The 23,596-nt window shown below is 41.6% G+C and overlaps 2 protein-coding genes across 3 annotated transcripts in view; one reads left to right on the forward strand and one right to left on the reverse strand.

Annotated features, from left to right (window-relative positions):
* mcph1 (microcephalin 1) overlaps positions 1-23,596 on the forward strand; it is a 286,557-nt gene that overhangs the window by 148,618 nt on the left and 114,343 nt on the right. The window lies entirely within an intron of this gene.
* angpt2a (angiopoietin 2a) overlaps positions 1-23,596 on the reverse strand; it is a 96,682-nt gene that overhangs the window by 55,043 nt on the left and 18,043 nt on the right. The window contains exons 1-3 of one of the 2 annotated variants that reach the window (XM_072251124.1): positions 18,174-18,324; positions 17,561-17,707; positions 5,442-5,563 (exon numbers count right to left, since the gene is read on the reverse strand). In XM_072251124.1, coding sequence (XP_072107225.1) covers positions 5,442-5,563; positions 17,561-17,683 — 245 coding nt within the window. In that variant the 5' untranslated portion in view covers positions 17,684-17,707; positions 18,174-18,324. Of the gene's footprint in view, positions 1-5,441; positions 5,564-17,560; positions 17,708-18,173; positions 18,325-23,596 lie in introns of those variants that run through there. The other variant, XM_072251123.1, reaches the window with a different exon arrangement.

A 23,596-nucleotide genomic window follows, 5' to 3' on the forward strand; every position in this document is an offset into this window, starting at 1 on the left:
TCAAAAGAACAACTCAGAGCAATATTGCTTATTGTGTGTAGTGCAGATAGTATCACCTTTCTATGTGGATTGCATAACAATCCCCACCAACAAGAAATCCACACATCAGCATCCTGTCTAGCTGCCACCACTGCCCATAAGGAGTTTGTATGTTCTCCCCATGACTATGTGGGTTTCCTTCGGGTGCTCTAGTTTCTTCCCACAGTCCAAAGACGTACTGGTTGGTAAGTTAATTGGTCATTGTAAATTGTCCCATGATTAGGCTAGGGATAAATGGGGCTATTGAGCACTGTATTGAAATAATTAGAAATAAATTATTGAGACTACTTGAATTGCAAAGGCATAAAAGGCAATGGGCTGATATGGGTAGGTAGGATTAGTGTGTAGGTACGATCGATAGTAGGCACATGGTGGGCCGAAGGGCCAGTTTCTGTTCAGTATGATCTTATGGCTGTGCACAGCTGCACGGTAACACAATGCATAGACCAGCTTCTGAAACCCAAGTTCAATCCTGACTTCAGGCACTGTCTATGTTGAGTTTTTCGCATTCTCTCTGTGACCGTTTGGATTTCCTCCAAAGATGTGCAAGGTTGGTGGGTTAATTCACCACTGTCAATTTCTCAGTGTGTATGCATAAGGGATAGAAATTGACTAGGGTTTTTAATTTTTTTAAATTTAGAGATATAGCTCAATAACAGGCCCAACAAGTCTGCAGTGCCCGATTGCACCCATGTGACCAATTAACTGACTAATTGGTACATCTTTGGACTGTGGGAGGATACTGGAGCACTCAAAGGAAACCCACATGGTCACGGAGAGAATACACAAACCTCTTCCAAACAACAGTGGGAATCGAACCCTGATTACTGGCACTGTAATAGCATTTTGTTAACTGTTATGCTACTGTTAATGGGAGAATAATTTTTAAAATGTAGTATTAGTGTTAAATGGATAGTTGGTGGTTGTCATATACTCAGTTGGTGAAGGGGCCTATGACTCTCATTTAGTGCAATGTTGCCATTTAGTTGTGAAGTTGCATATAATCTGCAGTGCAGATAGTATCAATCTCCCAATGTCAACTTTCTGGAATGCATAATAACACCAATCCTGGCAGAAGGCTCTATATCTACACCGTGAACTTGTCCACTGCCCCATGTTACTGCTGTTTAAAAAGGCAACAACTGAAAGAATTACTTCTCTGAGCTAAATTCTTATCAGAAGGACACATCTTAAAATTGTGGCTTCTAGAAATCATTGAGCTATCCTATTTATTTAAATTTAGTTGAATCAATCACCATTTATTCATCTCTATTCAATGTAAAGTGTTGAAACCTGCTACTGTAACAGGCCCAGACTGAGTGTAGGACATGCATCTTTAGCCAAAAAGTGATGAATCTGTGGCATTCATTCATCTGTGGCTGTGGAGGTCAAGTCACTGGATATATTTAAAGTGGAGGTCGATAGGTTCTTGATTGATAAAGGTGTCAAAGGTTAAATTCCAAATGTCACTCCACTCTTCAAGAACAGAGAGAGGTAGAAGAAAAGAAATTATAGGTTAGTTAGACTGACCCCAGTGGTTGGGAAGATGTTGGAGTCAAATATTAAGGATGAGGTCTCAGTACTTGGAGACACATAATAAAATAGGCCGTAGTCAGCATGGTTTCCTCAAGGGATGATGAAATTGATGGCTTTGTTGCAAAGTTTGCAGACGGTATGAAGATAGGTGGAGGAGCAGGTAGTTCTGTGGAAGTAGGGAGACTACAGATGACTTAGATTAGGAGAATGGGCAAAAAATGGCAGATAGAATATAGTGTCAGGAAGTGTATGTTCACACATGTTGGTTGAAGAAATAAAAGGGATGAATATTTTCTAAATAAGAGAAAATACAAAAAACTGAGATGCAAAGGGACTTGAGAATCCTTGTGCAGGATTCTCTAAAGGTTAATTTGCAGGTTGAAGCTGTGATGGGGAAGGCAAATGCAAAGAGCATTCATTTCAAAAGGACCAGAATATAAAAGCAAGGATGTAATGTTGAAACTTTATAAAGCATGAGAGAGGCCTCACTTGGAGTATTGTATGCAGGTTTGGGTACCTTATCTTAGAAAGGATGTGCTGAAACTGAAGAGGGTTCAAAGGAGGTTCATGGAAATGATTCCAGGAATGAATGGTTTGTAATATTAAGAGCATTTGATGGCTCTGGGCTTGTGTTAATTGGAATTCAGAAGAATGGCGGGTGACCTGATTGAAACCTATGGAATAGTGAAAGGCCTGATAGAGTGGGTGTGGAGAGGATGTTACCTATGGTGGGACAGTCTAAGACCAGAGGACATAGCCTCAAAATAGAAGGGTTTCATTTTAGATCGAAGATGAAGAGGAATTTCTTTAGCTAGGGAGTGGTAAATCTGTGGAATTCTTTGCCACAGGCAGCTGTGGAGGCCAAGTCTTTATGTATATTTAAGGCAAAGGTTGTTAGATTCTTGATGGGTCAGGGCGTGAATAGATGCTTTATATTTTATACTTTATTGTCGCCAAACAATTGATACTAGAACGTACAATCATCATAGCGATATTTGATTCTGCGCTTCCCACTCCCTGGATTACAAATCGATGGTAGATATTAAAAATTTAAATTGTAAATCATAAATAGAAAATAGAAAAATGGAAAGTAAGGTAGTGCAAATAAACCGAGATGCAGGTCCAGATATTTAGAGGGTACGGCCCAGAAATGGGTCAGGATCCGTTCAGCAGTCTTATCACAGTTGGAAAGAAGCTGTTCCCAAATCTGGCCGTACGAGTCTTCAAGTTCCTGAGCCTTCTCCCAGAGGGAAGAGGGACGAAAAGTGTGTTGGCTGGGTGGGTCGTGTCCTTGATTATCCTGGCAGCAGTGCTCCGACAGCATGCGGTGTAAAGTGAGTCCAAGGACGGAAGATTGGTTTGTGTGATGTGCTGCGCTGTGTTCACAACCTTCTGCAGCTTCTTCCGGTCTTGGACGGGACAACTTCCATACCAGGTTGTGATGCACCCTAGAAGAATGCTTTCTACTGTGCATCTATAAAAATTAGTGAGGGTTTTAGGGGACAGGCCAAATTTCGTTAGTTTTCTCAGGAAGTAAAGGCGCTGGTGGGCGTTCTTGGCAGTGGACTCTGCTTGGTTGGACCAAGTCAGGTCATTTGTGATATTGACCCCGAGGAACTTAAAGCTTTTGACCTGTTCCACTTGCGTACCACCGATGTAAATTGGGTCATGCGGTCCGCTACTCCTTCTGAAGTCAACAACCAATTCCTTCGTCTTGTTGATGTTGAGGGATAGGTTATTGTCTTCGCACCATGCAACCAGCTTCTTAATACAGGAAGAAGGCAGGAGATTGGGGCTGAGAAGAAAGTTTGATCGACCATGATGAAATGGTGGAGCTGACTCGATGGGCCAAATGGCCTGATTCTGCTCCTATATCTTACGATCGAATGGTTATGGGAAGAAGGAAGAACAGGACACATCTGAATCACCATCACATACCTGATTGAAGTCCCAGATATGTAACTGAAGGGGAGCATTAAATCTCAAATTAAGTCTGAGTCAGACAATTTCAGTGAAACTAAGAATATCAAACATACAAGCAGATAAACCAACTATAATTTGTTGTCGTCTCCTTCAGATTACTCATTTTCAAAAGATTATTGAAGTTATTTTTCTTTCACACCCTTGAGTTCTTTAAAACTAATATGCAAGATAAAAGCATTTTCAATATTTTTTAAAGTCATAGTTTTCCCCTTTCCTGGGTGTTAATTGGTGTACAGTGAGCATTCACTATTTTTCTTGGCTGGGTTATTACTGTTGATTTGTCACCTTCCATTATTTGAATGAATTTGTTTCCAAAAATAAACAGTGATTTCTATAGACATTGTGCCAATTCTGGTGGCCTACTCAAAACCACTGTTCTCTTTGTTGTTGTTTCTGTGGTCCAGACTTGAAAGGCCTATTATGTTTGCCCAAATCGATTGGCACAATGTGAATGTTGCTGTACCAAGGAAGACCAACCTCTGACCATCAAATGCCCACCTTGGAGATACATTAGATTCTAGTGTCTGTCTGTCTCTATCTAACTCTCTCTCCCCCCCCCCTCTCTCCCCCTCCCTCTCCCCTTCTCTCCCCCTCCCTCTCCCCCTTCCTCTCCCTCCCTCCGGTTGATATTTCAGGTTGAGCCCCTTCATCTGCTCTGGATGAAAGGTCTCAACCCAAAACTGTCCACTTTCCCCCACAGATGCTGAGTTCCTTCAGCAAATTGTTTCGTACTCCAATTTGTCTTCTTGGCTGTATATATTGATGCCAGCTGTACATATAGATGTCAGAGGTAAGTTTTTTGTGCGAAACACCCTGCCAAGGGTGGTGGTAGAGGAGGGTACAGCAAGGGCATTTGGCACATGGATGATAGAAAAGTAGAGGGCTTTGGAGGAGGGAAGGGCCACATTGATCTTAGAGTAGGCTAAAAGACTGGCACAACATCATGAGCTGCAGGGTCTGCATGGTGCTGTATTGTTCCATGTTCTATGTTCTCTTAATATCACTGACATTCTGATACAGAAGTGAAACTATTAGAATGGAATTAAGAAATTTAAAGAAATTATAAAACAATTGAAAATAATTAGTTAAACAGAAGCTTGTAATTGAAAATAGTAATACGAGCTGAACTATTTGTTTTAGATAAAGGATCTTGCCCCTACCCCTTCAATTCCTGCCCTGCGCCTCTGACAATGGAGTCCTGGACCCTGCAGGTCTAGTCTGTTCTCGGCTCTGAGCAGTGATTTACACAGGAATCTCGGCAAGTTGACCTGCTCTGAATCTGGAACCTGATGGAATCTAGCAATGGAGGGAGCTGCCAGGTTTGGTCTTCAGAATGTGTCAGTGAGGCCCAGACTGATATCAAACTAGTCAATGCCACTTTATAATTGGTCTGCCTCCAATCCCATTGTTGCTTGACAAGTCCAGGCAGAAAGAATAAAAGCACTGAGCACAAGGTAATCAAATCCAAGATGCAAACAACTTAGTCTGCATCTCTATTAAGTATGATTACATAGTTGGACATAATGTTTGAGACTTGTACATGTGAAAGTTCACACATCCGTGTCCACTTGCTGTCAACTTGACAGAATTATTCAGTTGTATGGGAGTGGACCTTGCATGTGCATTCAGATGGAGTGGTTAGGTGGGGGGGGGGTACACTGTAGATGGAGTGATTATGTGATGAAAAGGGATGCCGTCGGAGTGGTTAGGTGCTGAGGGGAATACAGGCAGAGTGGTAAGATGGTAAAAGACATGTATTTTGTGTTACAACCAGATGCCAAACCAAGTCATCTTTGAAGATTCCATTAACAGACACAAAAAAAACCAATAAGGAAATAAAAAAAGCTTACAGGGGTTGTTAGAGGTCTCAACAATTTACTTACCCATTCCTTTTGTGCAGTTTTGTTATTTCATCAGTTTGGACCATGATTTGTTTTTCCAATTTATTAGTGGAGAGGGAATTTTCCAAAAGTTGGAGCTCGAGTCGAGATGTTTGATTCAGAACCTGGAGGAAATCAAATGCAAATGTTCAGAATCAGAATCTGGTTTAATATCACAAGCATATTTTATGAAATATGTTGTTTCATGGCAGCGGTATATTACAATACATAATTTTAAAAATTGCATGAATATATATAGTCTCTACCAAAGAGATGCAAGGCACTCCTTCCCTCCATTAGCCTGCAGGTCACCCTTGGGTAAGGTGTAGTACCTGCTTAGCCCCATGATCGTAGTCATGGGAAGCCATGGGAGCAGGATGTTTATATGAGCAGTGGTGCATTTAACGAGTCCTGGTTGTGCGATCACTGACACCAGGCACACAAACTCTGAAAAGTATTGATAATGGTTGGGGTCACCCGTCTTGTAAAGAAACTGCCCAGAAGAAGGCAATGGCAAACCACTTCTGTAGACAAATTTGCCAAGAACAATCATGATTATACACCATGATCACCTACATCGTATTGCACAGCACATGATGATTTGCACACAGTATAAATTAAATAAGTAGTGGAAAATGTGAGCAAAATCTTAATAGTCAGGTAGTATACATAGGTTCATTGTCCATTCAGAAATCTGACGGTGGAGAGGAAGAAGCTTTCCCTAAAATTTTGAGTGCGTGTCTTCAGGCTTCTGCTTCTGAGAGGAAGGCATGTCCTGGGTGTCGGGAATCCTTCAAGCCTTTTTAAGGTGTTCTCAAACATGGGATACTTGTATTCATGATAGAGCTGGCTGAGTCTACAACACTCTGCAACTTTTTCCAGTCCTGTGCACTGGTCCCTCCCTACAAGATGGTGATGCAGCCAGTTAGAATGCTCTCCTCAGTGAATCTTTAGAAATTCACAACTAAGACTCCATGCTACAGGACTGCTTTGATGACGTCAACTGGAAGGTCTTCCATGATGAGGATGCCTTCGAGTTCACAGAAGGGGCCAAAAGTTTCATCCGGAAGTGAATCGAGGATGCTGTCTCCCAGAAATCGGTCAGGGTCTATCCAAACCAGAAACCCTGGATCAACAGTTCTATGTGAGCAGTACTTAACATGTAACACAGAGCTTACATTGCCGGTAACCAACAGGAACTCAAGAAATGCGGCTACAATTTACGCAAAGTCATCAAGGCAGCGAAACAACAATACAGGGACAAGATCCAGACACAACTCTGCACCACCAACACATGCAGCTTATAGCAAGGTCTGCACGCTATCGCAGACATCAAAGCTAAATGCAGTGGCGTCTCCAACATCACTGTCTGTCTCCCAGATGAGATAAATCTTTTTTACGCTTGATTCGATGTTGCCAACGCTGAGCCCCCGAGGAGAGCCACCGAAGAGACTTACACCTTGGTCATCTCTGAGGCTGAAGTACGTAGGTGTTTCCAATGAGTGGATAGTTGCAAGGCTGCGGGACCAAACGGCATCTCAGGGCGGGTACTCAGAGTGTGCGTGGCACAACTGGCAGCTGTGTTTACAGACTTTTTTAATCTCTCCCTCCCAGTGTAGAGTGCCCTCCTGCTTCAAAACATCCACCATTATTCCCATACCTAAAAAGACCAAGGTAACATGTCTAAACAACTGGTGTCCTGTCTCACTCACCTCAATAATAAACCAATGCTTTGAGAGGCTGGTCAAGGACTACATCTGCAGCAAGCTACCACCCAAACTGGACCCCTGACAATTCACCTACCAACACAACTGATCGACAGATGACGCAATAGCCACAGCTTTACACCGTACTTACACATCTGGAGAAGAAGGATGCTTGTGTGTAAATGCTGTTCTTGGACTACAGTTCAGCATTCAACACCATAGTTCACTCCAGGCTCGACAAGAAGTTCAGACACCCCTCCCTTCACCCTGCCTTGCGTAGCCGGATCCTGAACTTCCTATCAGATTGCTGCAGGTGGTAAGAGTGGGTTCCCTCACCTCTGCCCCTCTGACCCTCAACACAACTGCCCCTCAGGGCTGTGTCCTAAGCCCCCTCCTTTACTCTCTTCATACCCGTGACTGTGTCACCACCTACAGCTCCAATCTGCTAATTAAATTTGCTGATGGTACTATACTGTTTGGCCTAATCTCAAATAATAATGATGTAACCTAAAGAGAAGAAGTCAAGACACAGTGGTGTCAAGAAAACAACCTCTCCCTCAATGTCACAAAAACAAAGGAGCTGTTTGTAGACTACAGGAGGAATGGAGACAGACCACCCCTATTGACATCAATAGGTCTGGGTTGAGCGGGTGAACAGTTTTAAGGTCCTTGGCATACACTTCACTGAGGATCTCACGTGGTCTATACATACTGGCTGTGTGGTGGGAAAGGCACAGTAGCGCGTCTTTCACCTCAGACAGTTAATGAAGCTTGCTATGGATCTCCAAATCCTAAAAAATTTCTACAGGGGCACATTTGAGAACATCCTGACTGGCTGCATCACTGCCTGGTATGGAAACTGTATTTCCCTCAATCGCAGGACTCTGCAGAATGGTGCGGACAGCCCAGCGTATCTGTGGATGTGAACTTCCCACTATTCAAAACATTTACAGAGACTAGTGCATAAAAAGGGCGCCAAAGGATCATTGAGGATTGGATTTACCCAAACACAAACTGTTCCAGCTGCTACCATCCAGGAAATGGAAGCACAGTATAAAGCCAGGACCACAAGACTCCTGGACAGCTTCTTCCACCAGGCCATCAGACTGGTTAATTCATGCTGATACAATTGTATTTCTATGTCATATTGACTGTCCTGTTATACACACTATTTATCAAAAATTACTATAAATTGCACATTTCGACGGAGATGTAACATAAAGATTTTTACTCCTCATGTATATGAAGGAAGTTAGTAATAAAGTCAATTCATACAATTCAAATTATGTTTAAAAACTTGCAGGTTCACATGACTCAGTTACCAAGGTGACCAGGTGGTTTGCCGAATTAATGTAAAGTGTGTCTGTTTTAACTTGCAAAATTATTCATGGAGTTTGGAGCTATGAACAGTTTTTATCTGTTAATGTACAAAATGCTTTATTTTTCTTTGCCAGAGTTAGACGCTGATCCATTGAGGAGAGTGTCCTGTTTCCCAGTAGTGTTTTATTGCTGAGGAGCTGACAACAGATTGATCCAGAAGAACATGTGTGTACACCATGTTCATGCACTGTGTTTGGTTTAGGGAGTGAAAACAGATGTTTCAGTCATCAGGATAGGGCTATAATAATGTTGCCTAAAATGCCCTTAAGTTAAACTTGCAGTCAATTCAAATGTCTAGACAATTCTCAGGTATGATGCAGTACAGTTGGAGAAAAAGAGGAATTCCACAACCTACAGATTCACTTTCAAAGTTCGAAGTAAATTTATTATCCAAGTACATGTATGTCACCATATACAACCCTGAAATTTATTTTCTCATGGGCATTCAAATAAAATACAAATACCAAAAAAAGCAAAATAATAAAAATAAATAATTAAGCAATAAATATCAAGAACATAAGATGAAAAGTCCTTGAAAGTGAGTCCATAGATTGTAGAAGCAGTTTCCCCTCTGGTTCAAGGGCCTGATTGTTGAAGTGTAATAACTTTTCCTGAACTTGATGGGTGTGGGTCCTGAGGTTCCTGTACCTCCTTCCGATTGGCAGCTCTGAGAAGAGACCATGACATGGATGTAGGGGGTCTGTGTTGATGGGTGCTGCTTTCCTGCGACAGCACTCCATGCAGATGTGCCCAGTGATGGGGAGAGCTTGACCCGTGATGGACAGGGCTATATCTACTACCTTTTCTTGGCTTTTCTGTCCAAGGTCATTGATGTTTCCATATCAGGCCATGCAACCATTCTTGAATCTACAACTCATGTTCTCAGTAGAGTTATAGTCTTGGAACACTGCGGCAAAGAACCAGGCTCTTTGGCCAATCTAGTCTGAGCCAAACTATAATGCTGCCTAGTCCTGTCGATCTGCACCTGGACCATAGCCCTCCGTACCCCTCCTATCCATGTACTTAATCTAAAGTTCTCTTAAATGTTGAAATTGAATCTGCATCCACTATTCCCACTGGCAGCTTGTTCCACGCTTTCTCCACACTCTGAGTGAAGAAGTTTATTCCTCATGTTTCCTTTAAATGAAGTGCACCGATCTGCTATTCCTTAGAGACTGCATTAAGAAACTAGAGCTGCAGCTCGATGATACAGGAAAATGAGGAGGTGATAGATAGGAGCTACAGGAAGGTACCTGGGCAACTGTCAGGAGAGGGAAAGGGAATAGGGAGCCAGTACAGAGTACCCCTGTGGCTGTTCACCTCAATAACAAGTATTTTGCTTTGGATGCTGGGGGAGGGGGAAAAATTAACCTTCCAGGGGAAGCAACAGTGACCAGGACTCTGGCACTGAGTCTGGCTCTGTGGCTCAGAAGGGAACGGGGAGAAGAGGAGTGCAGTAATGATAGGGGATTCCATAGCTAAATGCACAGACAGAAGCTTCTGTGGATGTGAAAGAGACATCCAGATGGTACATTGCCTCCCAAGTGCCGGGGCAGGGATGTCTCAGACTGGGTCTGCAGTATTCTAAAGGGGGAGAGTAAGAATCCTGGAAGTCATGGTACATATTGGTACCAACAACATGGGTAGGAAAAGGAAGAGTCCTGAAGAGAGATTATATGGAGTTCGACAGAAAGCTGAAAAGTGGGACCTCCTAGGTAGCAATCTCTGGATCGTTGCATGTGTCACATGCCAGTGAGAGTAAGAATAGGATGATTTGGCAGATGAATGTATGGCTGAGGAAGTAGTGCAACGGGCAGGGTTTCAAATTTCTAGAATCAAAGGGATCTCTTCTGGGAAAGGTATGACCTGTGCAAGAAGGATGGGTTACACATGAACCCAAGTGGGACCGATATTTTTGCAATCAGGTTTGCTCGAGCTGTTCAGGAGGGTTTAAACTAATTTCACAGTCGGGTGGGAGTGGAGTGATAAGACTGAGGATGGGGGAAGTTGATGCAGTGTGGTAGTGGGACTACGAGGATGGACAGGCAGATAATAGGGCAAAATTGTGCCAGTGGGATAGGTTAAAGTGTAACATAGGTGCAAAATCAAAAATGGTGATTAATGCAGCATTGAAGATGTTATATTTAAATACACACAGTATACGGAATAAAAAGTAATTTAGTTAAAGTTTGGCAAGTATAACAATCTGGGGGTTGCTGAGTCGTGGCAGTATCAGGTTTAGTATCACTGGCATATATTGTGAAATTTGTTAACTTTGCAGCAGTCCAATGCAATATTTGATCATAAAGAGAAAAAGAAAACAAGAATTACAAAAGGAAATAGAATTACAGTAAGTATACTTACTATAATTTATTTTTCTTTTGTAATTCTTGTGTGTGTGTGTGTGTACATATAATATAGTTAAATGAAATAAGTAGTGCAAAAAAATAAAATAAGTACTGAGGTAGTGTTCATGGGTTCAATGTCCATTCAGAAATCAGATGGCATAGGGGAAGAAGCTGTTCCTGAATTGTTGAGTGTGTGCCTTCAGGCTTCTGTACCTCCTTCCTGATGGTAGCGGTGAGAAGAAGGCATGAGCTAGATAGTGGGGATTCTTAATGATGGATGCCACCTTTCTGAGACACTGCTTTAGAATGCTCTCCATGGTACAGGTATAGAAACTTGCGAGTGTTTTTGGTGACATACCAAATCTTCTCAAACTCCTAATGAAATCTAGCAGCTGTTTTGCCTTCTTTAGAGCTATATGTTGGCTGCAGATTATGTCCTCAAGAGATATTGACACTCAAGAACTTGAAATTGCTCACTCTCTCCACTTCTGATCCCACTCTGTGGATGAGAATGTGTTTCCTCATATTATCCTTTCTGAAGTCCACAATCAGTTCTTTGGTCTTACTGATGTTGAGTGCAAGGTTGTTGCTGTGACACCACTCCACTAGCTGTTATATCTCGCTCCTGTACGTCCTCTCATCACCATCTGAGATTCTGCCAACGATAGTTGTATCATCAGCAAATTTATAGTTGAGAGCTTAACATTCAAGGGTACACCTTGTATGGAAAGGACAGGAAGCAGGCAGAGGGTGTGGGTTGGCTCTGTTGGTAAAAAAATGGAATAAAATCCTTAAAAAGAGGTGTCATGGAATTGAAAGATGTAGAATCCTTGTAGCTAGAGTTAAGAAACTGCAAGGGTAAAAGGACCCTGATGAGACTTTTATACAGGCCTCTGAACAGTTTCAGGACGTGCGATACAAATTACAAAGGGAGATAGAAAAGGCATGCAATAAAGGAAGTGTTATGAGAGTCATGCAGGTTTCCAAAATGCAGGTTGATTGGGAAAGTCAGGTTGATGCCAGATTCCAAGAAAGGGAATTAGTAGAATGCCTACCAGATAGTTTTTTAGAGCAGCAAGTGGTTGAGCCCTCTGGGGGAAATGCCATTCTGGATTGAATGTTATGTAATGAACCAGATTTAATGAGGGAGCTTAAGGTAAAAGAACCCTTGGGAGACAGTATTCATAATATGGTAGACTTTACCCTGCAGTATGAGAGCAAGAAGATGAAGTCAGACGCATCAGTATTACAGTGGTGTAAAGGGAATTACAAAGGCATGAGAGGGGATCTGGCAAAAGCTGATTGGAAGGGGACACAAGGAGAGATGACAGTAGAACAGCAAGGGCTGGAGTTTCTTGGGGCAATTCAGAAGGCGCAAGATAGATAAATCCCAAAAGGGAGAATGACTCATGCATGACTGATAAGAGGAGTCATAAAAGCAAACCAGTAGATATATAACATAGCAAAAATTAGTGGTAAGTTAGAGGACTGGGAATTTTTCAAAAACAAACAGAAGGGAATTAAAAGGCCATAAAGAGAGAAAAAGATGAAACACGATGGTAAGCTAGCCAATGATAAAAAAAGACGATACCAAAGAGTTTTTTCAGATACCTATATAAAAACTAAAAGAGAGGCGAGAGTGGATATTGGTTGAGCCGATGGAAAATGACATTGGAGAGATAGTAATGAGGGACAAAGAAATGGTAGATGAACAACAAGTATTTTGCATCAGTCTTCACAATAGAAGACACTAGCAGTGTTCCAGAATATCAAGAGTTGGGGGGGGGGTGGGTGGCGTGCAGGTAGAAGTGAGTGTTGTTGCTATTACTAAGGAGAATGTGCTTGGGCACGCGGCCAAGTGGTTAAGGCGTTCGTCTAGTGATCTGAAGGTCACTAGTTCGAGCCTCAGCTGTGGCAGCGTGTTTGTGTCCTTGAACAAGGCACTTAACCACACATTGCCCTAGTGTCCGTGAGAGGAGTGGTGCCCCACACGGACTTCCAATCTGCGCCTTTTAAGGCATGAAAATGCCTGACGCAGGCCTCTCATGGTCTGAGTCGACATTCCCTCCCTCCCTCCCGCTTGGGCAACTGAAAGGTCCAAAGATAGATAAGTCACCTGAACCAGATAGATGACACCTGAAGAGATTGTAGAGGAATTACTAATGATCTTTCAAGAATCACTAGATTCTGGAATGGATTCAGACGACTGGAAAATTGTAAATGTCACTCCACTCTTTAAGAAGGGAGAGAGGCAGAGGCCAGTTATAGGCCAGTTAGCCTGACTTCAGTGGCTGAGAAGATGTTGGTGTCCATTATTAAGGATGAGGTTTTGGGGTACTTGGAGGCACATGAAAAAAATAGGTCAAAGTCAGTGTGATTTTGAGAGGAGAAATCTTGCTTGACAAATCTGTTGGATTTGTTTGAAGAAATAACAGGCAGGATAGACAAAGGAAATTCGGTTGACGCTGCTTACTTGGATTTTCAGAGGGCCTTTGACAAGGTGCCACACATGAGGCTGCTCAATGGGATAAGAGCCCATCATGTTAGAGGAAGGATACTAGCATGGATAGAAGATTGGCAAACTGAAAGGAGACAAAGAGTGGGAATAAAAGGGGCCCATTCTGGTTGGCTGCTGGTGATTGGTGGTGTTCTACAGGGGTCAGTATAGGGACTGCTTCTTTTCACGTTATATGTCAACGATTTGGATGATGGAATTGTTGGCTTTGTAGCCAAGTTTGTGGATGATAGAAAGATAGGTGAAGGGGCAGGTAGTATTTTGGAAGCAGGGAGTGTGCAGAAGGATTCGGACAGATTGGGAAAATAGACAAGAACGGAAAATGGCTTTTAGAATATTGTGTAGGGAAGTGTATGGTCATGCGCTTTGGAGTAAAGGCATACACTATTTTCTAAGCAAGGATAAAATTCAAAAATCAGATGTGCAAAGGGAACTTGGGAGTCTTTGTGCAGGATTACCTAAAAGTTGAGTCAGTAGTAAGGAAGGCAAATGCAATGTAGGCATTAATTTCGAGAGGACTAGAATATAAAAGCAAGGGTGCACGTAACGCTTGATAAGGCATTGGTCAGACCACACTTGGAGTATTGAGAGCAGTTTTGGGCTCTTTATCTTAGAAAAGATGTGCTGGCCTTGGAGAGCTTTAGAGGAGGTTCACGAGAATGTTTCTGGCAATGAAGAGCTTGGCGTATGAGGAGTATGATGGCTTTGGATCGATATTCACTGGAGTTTAAAATAATGAGGGAGAATTTCATTGAAACATATTAACTATTGAAAGGCCTAGATAGAATGGAAGTGAAGACGATACTTCCTACATTGGATGAGTCTAGGACCAGAGGGCACAGCCTCAGACGAGAGGGATGTCCACTTAAAACAGATATCAGGAGTAATTTCTTTGGCCAGAGGATGGTGAATCTGTGGAGTTCATTACTATCGATGGCTGTGGATGTCAAAGGTTATGGGAAGAAGGCAGCAGAATGGGGTTGAGAGGGAGAATACATCAGGCATGATGGAATGGTGGCGCAGACGCAATATGTCAGATGGCTTATTTCTGCTTCTTTGTCTTTTGGTCTAAGATTTGACAAACGTGGTTAGTTTTCATAAATGTGATAATCATGAGAAGAAAAATTGCATCATCTTGCCATGTTTCAGGGGATTGTTGAAACTTCTGCTAAAACATTGTCTTAGCTTCGAAAATTCTCATCCTCAATCCTAACTCCTTTACAATTTGTGGCCACAAACTAGCATACTGAAGCCTTTAGATTTCAAGTTCTCTCCCTAAGCTTCACTCCATTTTTACTTATCTCTCCTCAAAGGTGTTCCCTGACACTACTTCTCAATATTCGTTCTGTCCCAATATTCACTCTCCACATTATAGTGGCTAGGGATAGCTCTGTTTGTACAGCTTGTCGTGGAGTACTTATTTTTTGGAATGGAACAGCTGTTTAAACACAGCAATGTTTGATATATATAATTTTTTCATAAATTAATTATCTCTCCTGATATAGTATACTGTAGTTTTGGTCCAATTTCTTAATAGTTCAAAAGAATGTGATGCCTATCAGCACAATTTTTCATTTCATAGTTCTTTGGTTACACACTTGTTCCTGTTCTACTGACAATTTCAGGTGTTATAGTTCAAGATTCAAGACTCAAGACTGTTTAATGTCATTGAGGAAGAGACTTGCTGTTAATGTGACCTTGGTTATCATGTTGTTTGGTTACCAACCAAATTTTTGCACCAGACGAATTGCTCCACCATCTACGAACAGCCATGCAACACTCACAACACGCTGGAGGAACTCAGCAGGTCGGGCAGCATCCACGGAAAAGATCGGTCGACGTTTCAGCCCGAAACGTCGACCGATCTTTTCCATAGATGCTGCCCAACCTGCTGAGTTCCTCCAGCGTGTTGTGAGTGTTGCTTTGACCCCAGCATCTGCAGATTTTTTTTGTTTTACGAACAGTCATGCACCACTTGGGTGTTCAACTCATACATACTTGTATATAACTTTTTTATGTTGAGGTTTTAATTTGTCAGAAATATAAAATAGTAGGGTGTTATCTTCTAATTAATTAAGTGCATTGCAAAAGGTTGAATTTATTTATTTTCACATCCGCAGCTAATCTGATTTGTCAGCAAAAATGTAAGCATCCTCAGAAATAGCGTAATTTGGTTTTCAATTAATTTAAAAACTTCAATTAGAATTTACCATTTGCTATCAATTATGTCTTTAACTGAAGTTGTTCTTCAGAATCCACAAGAAATGGCAGTAAGTAGCAGTTCACTCTGTGAAATTAAGATCATGTTCTATTCTCTGTTGATCAACACAGCATGACCTTCTTTGAATTTTATTTTCACATTCATTGCCTTTTACTTCGTCTTTTTTGGTTGTGCTTGCAATTATTGAATGCATTTTTATTGCTCTTGAAGGAAAAATCAAAAGCAATGGGTATTCTAAGGTTTGAATTTAATTGGAATCCAGTTACTTTGTGCCTAATTAAGATTGCCTATCCCTCTTGCGGTGAAATTGTTTTTACGAGTTTATTATAAATTTTTCTCTTCAATCTTTGCAAACTGTCCAGCACATCAGTATAAATCTTTCCTGAGAAGTTCCTCATTCTGAACGTCAGCAAGATAATATTTTTATGACATATATACATTCATTGTAAAGGTTAAATATCCTGTAAATACAACTTTACATTAGCACAGAAACAAGCTTTTTGTATTGTGTTAGACCACTTCATGTGCATTTTTTACCGGAAGGTTGTGCAGATCGTGAAAATTGATGATCAGTATTATAGGAGATCAAAATTAATAATTGAGATAATGCAGTCTTTCAATATGATTGCCCTTTTTATTCTTTGAATCTTACCATTTAATTTGTCTACTAAAATGTTTAATTGAAAGGATGAGATGGTGTGACATCAGCGTTTGACGGTTTATTTATCTGAATCATAGATGATTATATAATAAATGATGAGTAACCTTTCTCCACTTCCTTTGTTCCATAAGGTGGTGGCAGTTTTCAAGCCACTGAAGTAATTGCATGACTGAAAAGCCCAAAGGCATCCCTTTAGAGTAGAGGAATTTCTTTAGCCAGAGAATGGTGAATCGGTAGAAATCATTGCCACAGGCAGCTGTGGAGGCTAAGTCATTGGGTATGTTTAACGTGGTGATTGATAAGTTCTAGATTAGTCAGGGTGCTAAAGGCTATGGGGACAAGGCAGGAGAATGGGGTGAGAAGGATAAGGCAAGATGGGGTGGTGGAGCAGACTCGAAGGGCCAAAGGGTCTAATTCTACTCCGAAATCTTTTGGTCTTATGAAAAAGTACAAGGGTTTACTTTGGTTTACAGATTGGTAATATTCTTGCATGTTCAGGGTACATGGGACTATCAACTCATTTGTCCTTTCTGTCACTTGTAAACTTAAATGTCACAATTTTAGTATGTGATTTCCAGATTTCTTCAAAAAAATCAGTAAATTATATTCAGCATATTTGTTTTTATACTGCACACTTTGCAGTTGAATAACATTGGCCGTGTTCCAGGAAACAGCAGGTTATTTGGAACTTTGCTGAGACTATTTCACTGAGAAGACTGAGCATAGGTTAATGTGTGTGCACAAATCAACTCTGGAAATCCCTGAGTTGTATTCAAACAGGTGATGAATTGAGTATTGGCCTGCTACTCCGTTGAGGAATCATCTTGAACCAAATTTTAGCGTACCTTACCACGGCTAGTGACTTGGGGATACATCTTTACCAAATGACTACTTCCCTCGCAAGCCTACAGGTCGCCCCTGGGCAAGGCGTAACACCTGCTTAGCCCCTCAATCAGAGTTACGTGAGGCCATGGGAGCAGGTAGTGCATATCACATGGTCATATGAGCAGCTAGTGCATATCACAAATCCTGGGTATGCGTCCACTGACGCCATGTAGGCAGTCTCTGAATAGTATTGATAATGGCTGGGGTCACCTGTCTTGTAAGACACTGCCCAGAAGAAGGCAGTGGCAAACTACTTCTGTGGAAAAATTTGACAAGAACAATCATGGCCAAGAACATGATTGCCCACGTCATACGACATGACACATAATGGATGAATGAATGACCATGAAACCATTTGACACCACATTACTAGAGGATATTTAATAACCTGGAGTTAAGTACTTACCTGAGCTTTGACATCTGTTATTTTGCGACTTTGTTGAGTGAGTAAGTTTGTTCCTATTTCTAACATGGCTGCAGTCTGGTTTTGCACTGCATTCTGCTGGATTTGCACCATTTCACTCTTCATGTTGTCTTGAATGTAGCTTTCAAGCTGCAAAAGGCAAGTACAGATTTCAGCCCATATACTGAATTCCAAAGCTGATGTCAAATTAAATTCAAGACTGTTTATTGTCATTCTTCAGTACACGAGTGTAATGGAGAACAAAATGGTTGTTATTCCAGGTCTAATGCAGCATAAGAAAACACAATAAGTATAAAAGCAATCCTGTAAAACACTATGTAGAAGTAACATGGACTGGGGCTGTATATAAATAAGATCAGCTTATATACATAGACTGATTGTATGTACATAAAGTGACGCTACGTTTATTATCACCGACATGTGTCATGTCAGTGTTGTTTTGTGGCAGCAATCCAGTGCAATACATGAAGAAAAACTATAAATTACAATGAAGTACATATTAAAAATATAAATTTAAAAAGTTGTGCAAAAATAAAGTACATAACATGAGGTAAAACATTTCCCAACCCTAAAGATCACCACAATGTTCTCTCACCTTCACATTTATTGTTCTGTCCTCTGTGGGTATGAAAGACAACGATCAAACCAACTCTGTATTGATCCTTATACCACATCCAAAACTTCTAAATTAAATTTAAAGCTGTAAATACAGCCTGGTGCACATTCCAATTGCCTCTGAGGAGGGTAGATTTCTTTTGTTTCAAAAGCCCTATGTTTTAAATCTGTTTGCTCATTCTGATCTCATTGAGAGGAAATAAGGGTTAAAGCATATTCCTTCGTTAGTGGTGTGTCATTTAAAAAGAATGTCTAGCCAGCATAAAGACGTCACCCACAATGGACATTTTCTCGTTTTCTTAAAAACCAGTGCGGAAACAAGTCCTTCCCGCCCAAAGAGCCCCCACACCCCCATATCCCCATAGGGCATGGGAGCAGAATTAGGCCATTCAGCCCATCGGGTCTGCTGCACCATTCCATCATGGCTGATCCTGGATCCCACTCAACCCCACACACTTTCCTATTCGCCATATCCTTTGATGCCCTGACCGATCAGGAAACTATCACGTTCCACAGATTCACTACTCTCTGGTTAAAAATATTCCTCCTCACCTCTGTTCTAAAGGGTCACCCCTCAATTTTGAGGCCATGCCCTGTAGTTCTGGATATCCCCACCGTAGGAAACATCCTCTCCACATCCACCTTATCAAGTCCTTTCAACATTTGGTAGGTTTCAAGGAGATCCCCCCCCCCCCACCTCGCATTCTTCTAAATCTCAGTGAGTACAGGCTGCCAAACAGTCCTCATATGTTAACCCCCTCATTACCAGAATTGTCCTCATGAACCTCCTCTGGATTCTCTCCAACGATAACAGATCCGTTCTGAGATATGTGGCCCAAAACTGTTGACAATATTCCAAGTACGACCTGACTAATGGTTTATAAAACCTCAGCTTTAGCTTCTTGCTTATATATTCTATTCCCCTTGAAATAAATGCCAAGCATTTGCTTTCTTTACCACAGAATCAACCTGTAAATTAACCTTCTGGGAGTCTTGCATGAGGACTCCTAAGTCCCTCTGCACCTCTGATGTTTAAAAATTCTCCTCATTTAGATAATAGTCTGAACTTTTGCTCTTGTAGAGGCTGTCTACAAGAAGGGTCAGAGCCGTCTTTATTTCCTGAGGAGACTGAGGTCGTTTAACATCTGCCGGATGATGCTGAGGATGTTCTACAAGTCTGTGGTGGCCAGTGATATCATGTTTGCTGTTGTGTGCTGGGGCAGCAGGCTGAGAGTAGCAGACACCAACAGAATCAACAAACTCATTCATAAGGCCAGTGATGTTGTGGGGATGGAACTGGACTCTCTGATGGTGGTGTCTGAAAAGAGGATGCTGTCTAAGTTGCATGCCATCTTGGTCAATGTCTCCCATCCACTACATAACGTACTGGGTGCGCACAGGAGTACATTCAGCCAGAGACATTCCACCGAGTTGCAGCACTGAGCGTCATAGGAAGTCATTCCTGCCTGTGGCCATCAAACTTTACAACTCCTCCCTTGGAGGGTCAGACACCCTGAGCCAATAGGCTGGTCCTGGACTTATTTCATAATTTACTGGCATCATTTGCAAATTACTATTTAACTATTTATGGTTCTATTACTATTTATTATTTATGGAGCAACTGTAACAAAAACCAATTTCCCCCGGGATTAATAAAGTATGACTATGACTATGACTTTTACCGAAATGCATTATCATACATTTCCCAACGCTGTGTTCCATCTGCCACTTTTTTGATCATTCTTCCAATTTGTCTAAGTCCTGCTGCAATCGCAATTCTTCCTCAACACTACGTATCCCTCCACCTATCTTCATATCATCGACAAACTTTGTCACAAAGCCACTAATTCCATTATCAAAATCATTGACAAACAATGTGAAAGGTAGTGGTCCCAATACTGACCCCTGAGGAACACCACTAGTCACTCACAGCCAACCAGAAAAGCCCCTATTATTCCCACTCGCTGCCCCCTGTCTGTCAGTTATTCCTGTATCCATGCCAGTATCTTTTCTGTAACGCCATAGGATTTTATCTTGTGAAGCAGCCTCATGAGTGGCACCTTACCAAATGCCTTCTGAAAATCCAAGTAAATGACATCCACTGTCTCTCTTTTTTGTCCACCCTGTTTGTTACTTCCTCAAAGAACTCCAACAGATTCGTCAGGCAAGATTTCCCTTCACAGAAACCATGCTGACTTTGACATATTTTATCGTTGGTCTCCTAGTACCCCAAAAACTCATCCTTAATAATAATAGACTCCAACTCTTTCCCAGTCACTGTGGTTAAGATAACTGGCCTATAATTTCCTTTATTTTGGCTTCCTCCCTTCTTAAAGTGTGCAGTGCCTTTTGCAATTTTTCAGTGCTCTGAGCATGCCAGAACCAAGTGATGCTTGAAAGATCATCTGTTATCTGTTCAGCAACCTCTCTCAGGACTCTGGAATGTAGTCCATCTGGTCCAGGTGACTTATCTACCTTAAGATCTTTGAGTTTGCCCAGCACTTTTTCCTGTGTAATAGCAATGGCACTCACTCCTGCTCCTTGACACTCCTCTTTTATGGAGACTGGGTTTTAAAGCTGTTCACTGGACTTGCACGGGAACACTACCATGCCATCAGGTTTAAAAAAAACAAAAGCCTGAAAGAATGTACCACCAGACTCAAGGACAGCCTCCACCCTGCTTTATAAGGCTATTGAATAGTTCCTTAGAACAATAAGATGGACTCTTGACCTCACAATCTACCTCAATATTATTTTGCACCTTATTGTCTGCCTGTACTGCAGTTTTTCTGTAGGTGTTGCAGTTTAATTTGTGTCTTATTGTTTTACCTTACTCTGCCCGAATGCACTGAGTACTGAATTGATCTGTATGAACAGTATGCAGGACGAGTTTTTCACTATCTCAGTGCATGTGTCAGTAATAAACCAATTCCCTTAAGGAGCTTGATTTCCCCTCAAAGCTATCAACATTTAAATAAATATTACTTCTGATAAAATGATGGTGCACAGAGTCAGACAGCGTGGATTCTGAGAATTAATAATAATAACTTATTTATAAAGCGCTTTTCATAGAAACGATTTAGTTCCAAGTGCTTTACAGTAAGATAAAGTGCAAACATAGAAATCGAAAGCAAAATGATGTTAGATAAACGGAAGGTTAAGTAGGTTTCAAGCTGGCATTTAGAAGTGTCAACCGAGTCTGCTTCCATTGTAATTTTCAGAATTGTGCACCACAATTCCAATTATGTGTGGTGTATTCAGAAATACCACGTTGTCCATTCTACAGATTGAAATATTTTTGCTTACTTTGGAAATTAACACGCAAAACAATGATGAACTGCTATTTCTGAGGATGGTATGACAATATTCATTTTTGAATAATTCCATCAATAGGTTAGATGGTCAAAACATCTTGTGGATACAGGGGACCACAATGCAGTTTCAGATAAAGACTGCTGGTTTCTTTTCGTAAACAATGACATTCCTTGATTCCAGCACATTCGAGATGTTGTTGCTGAAAGGGCAGCTTTTCCAGACTATTAATTTGTTATTTTTGTTAAGATGTTACAGAGAATCTGATACACCTCAGGAGAGCCTAGGAACAAGGGCCCTGAAGATTGTCAGGAGCATAGGAAAGGGATCCAAAAGAGTTTCAGGAGAGTGTAGGAATGGAGGCCCCAGAATGTTCAAATGTGCTGGAGAGTTTAAAGAAAGCACAGGATCTAGAACATGGTGCCTCTTCAGGGAGCATGGAATGGGGCTCAGAGAGTTTCAGAATCCCAAGGTTCTGGACCTCAGCAGTTTTCAGGAGACCACAGGATCCAGGACATGGTGTCCCTTGTGGAAGCGAGGAAGCAGTATTTGGTGAGCCAGATGCCTGGCATTAGGATTTCTGAACATTGGGGTGCAGATTGTCAGTGTTTTACTGTCATTTGAATAAACAACCCGAATATCTCCAAGTTAAAGTTTTTGTTTGCTGTATCTATAATCCCTATGATGTGGAGGAAAGCCAAGGAAGGGGGTTTAATCCCAGAAAGAAGCAACCATGCAGAGTTGATGGGGAAAATGGTTCCTTCAGAGAAGTACTGTTCCAAGAACTTTATGTGCTCTTGAGGAAACATTCCATTGCTTTGTGTCAACTCATTTGTGCTTGCATGATCCAGGGTGATGATCTAAACCATCTTGGTGATGTTGGATCCCCTTTAGGAGTTTTGGAATTATTCCCAAACACGACACAAATGAGCAGCTCCATATTTATACGATATCTCTGCTGATGGGTCATCTGCACTTTCACTGATGACCTCGCTCTGTGTCTCTGCCAATGTGACAAAGGCTGGAGTTTACTTTATACAAAATGTATATCTCTTTGCCATGAAAGAATTTTAGTGGTTTAAAGGCTTATGTGTGTTTGGAATTCACAGTCTTAACATCTTGTAGCAATCCAAAGGTTAGTACACAATCCACCCCAGAATGGGGTAAATCAAGTGTTCTCACTGGTCTTCAAGGTCAATTATCGGTGTTAGTAGTCAAGTTCTCCAGCAAGTGGCTATCTCTACATCACTATACGAGGTGAAGTTGAATATGACTAGGATAGTTTTGTTAGAGCAGTAGAAAGGATGCATTACTGAATCTAGTTCCCTAGTGTGATGTGGGTCAAATGTAGGGGTAGAGCATGTAGGAGATGATGATCATAACATTGTCAGATTTAGGGCATCCAGTGAGGGCCAGCACCTTTGGTGAAGGGGCCTGTTGTGAGCAACTCACTCACCTTTGGTCCCCACCAGAAACTTAGCATTCATCTACGGCTTCATGTAGCTGTTAGCTGTTAGTGTGCCATAGTGACGCAACCACACCCCAGTATACCGCTTTGACAGTTGGGCTAAACCAGGGTCGGCAGGCCTCATACCCCAGTGAGATAGGGATACTGGGCAGGTGAGATCAACAGTGAGATCCAATGGCCAGAAAAGCGGCTCTGTAACACTTTTGAGAGGGAAGGGCATGACAAGGCACAGAAGAAGTCATGGTCATCCACAGCAATGAAGGAAGACCCTTGTTTGTGATGACAACTTGTACCACTGGACCTAAACTCTCCTGCACATGTCTCCTGTCATTGTTGGATGCAACAGACAGACAACATAGAAGAGGTAAATACGGGATTAAAACAATTAATTGAAGGGAATTCCACTCAATGGGATGGGACTGGATCAAGCTGGAGAAACTGAAACCAAAGGTTGACTGTCAAAACTGTAGCAGAAGTGTTACAAACAAAGAGTGTACAAACTCCTTATAGACAAAGTGGCGGAATCAAACACAGGTCACTGACGTTGTAATAGCATTTTGCCAACTGTTAAGCCACCATGCCACACCAGCACAGCTTGACAAGGCTGCTGTATACTCAACAAC

Source organism: Mobula birostris, chromosome 2 (genome assembly GCF_030028105.1).
Source record: "Mobula birostris isolate sMobBir1 chromosome 2, sMobBir1.hap1, whole genome shotgun sequence".
Classification (NCBI taxonomy): Eukaryota; Metazoa; Chordata; class Chondrichthyes; order Myliobatiformes; family Myliobatidae; genus Mobula; species Mobula birostris.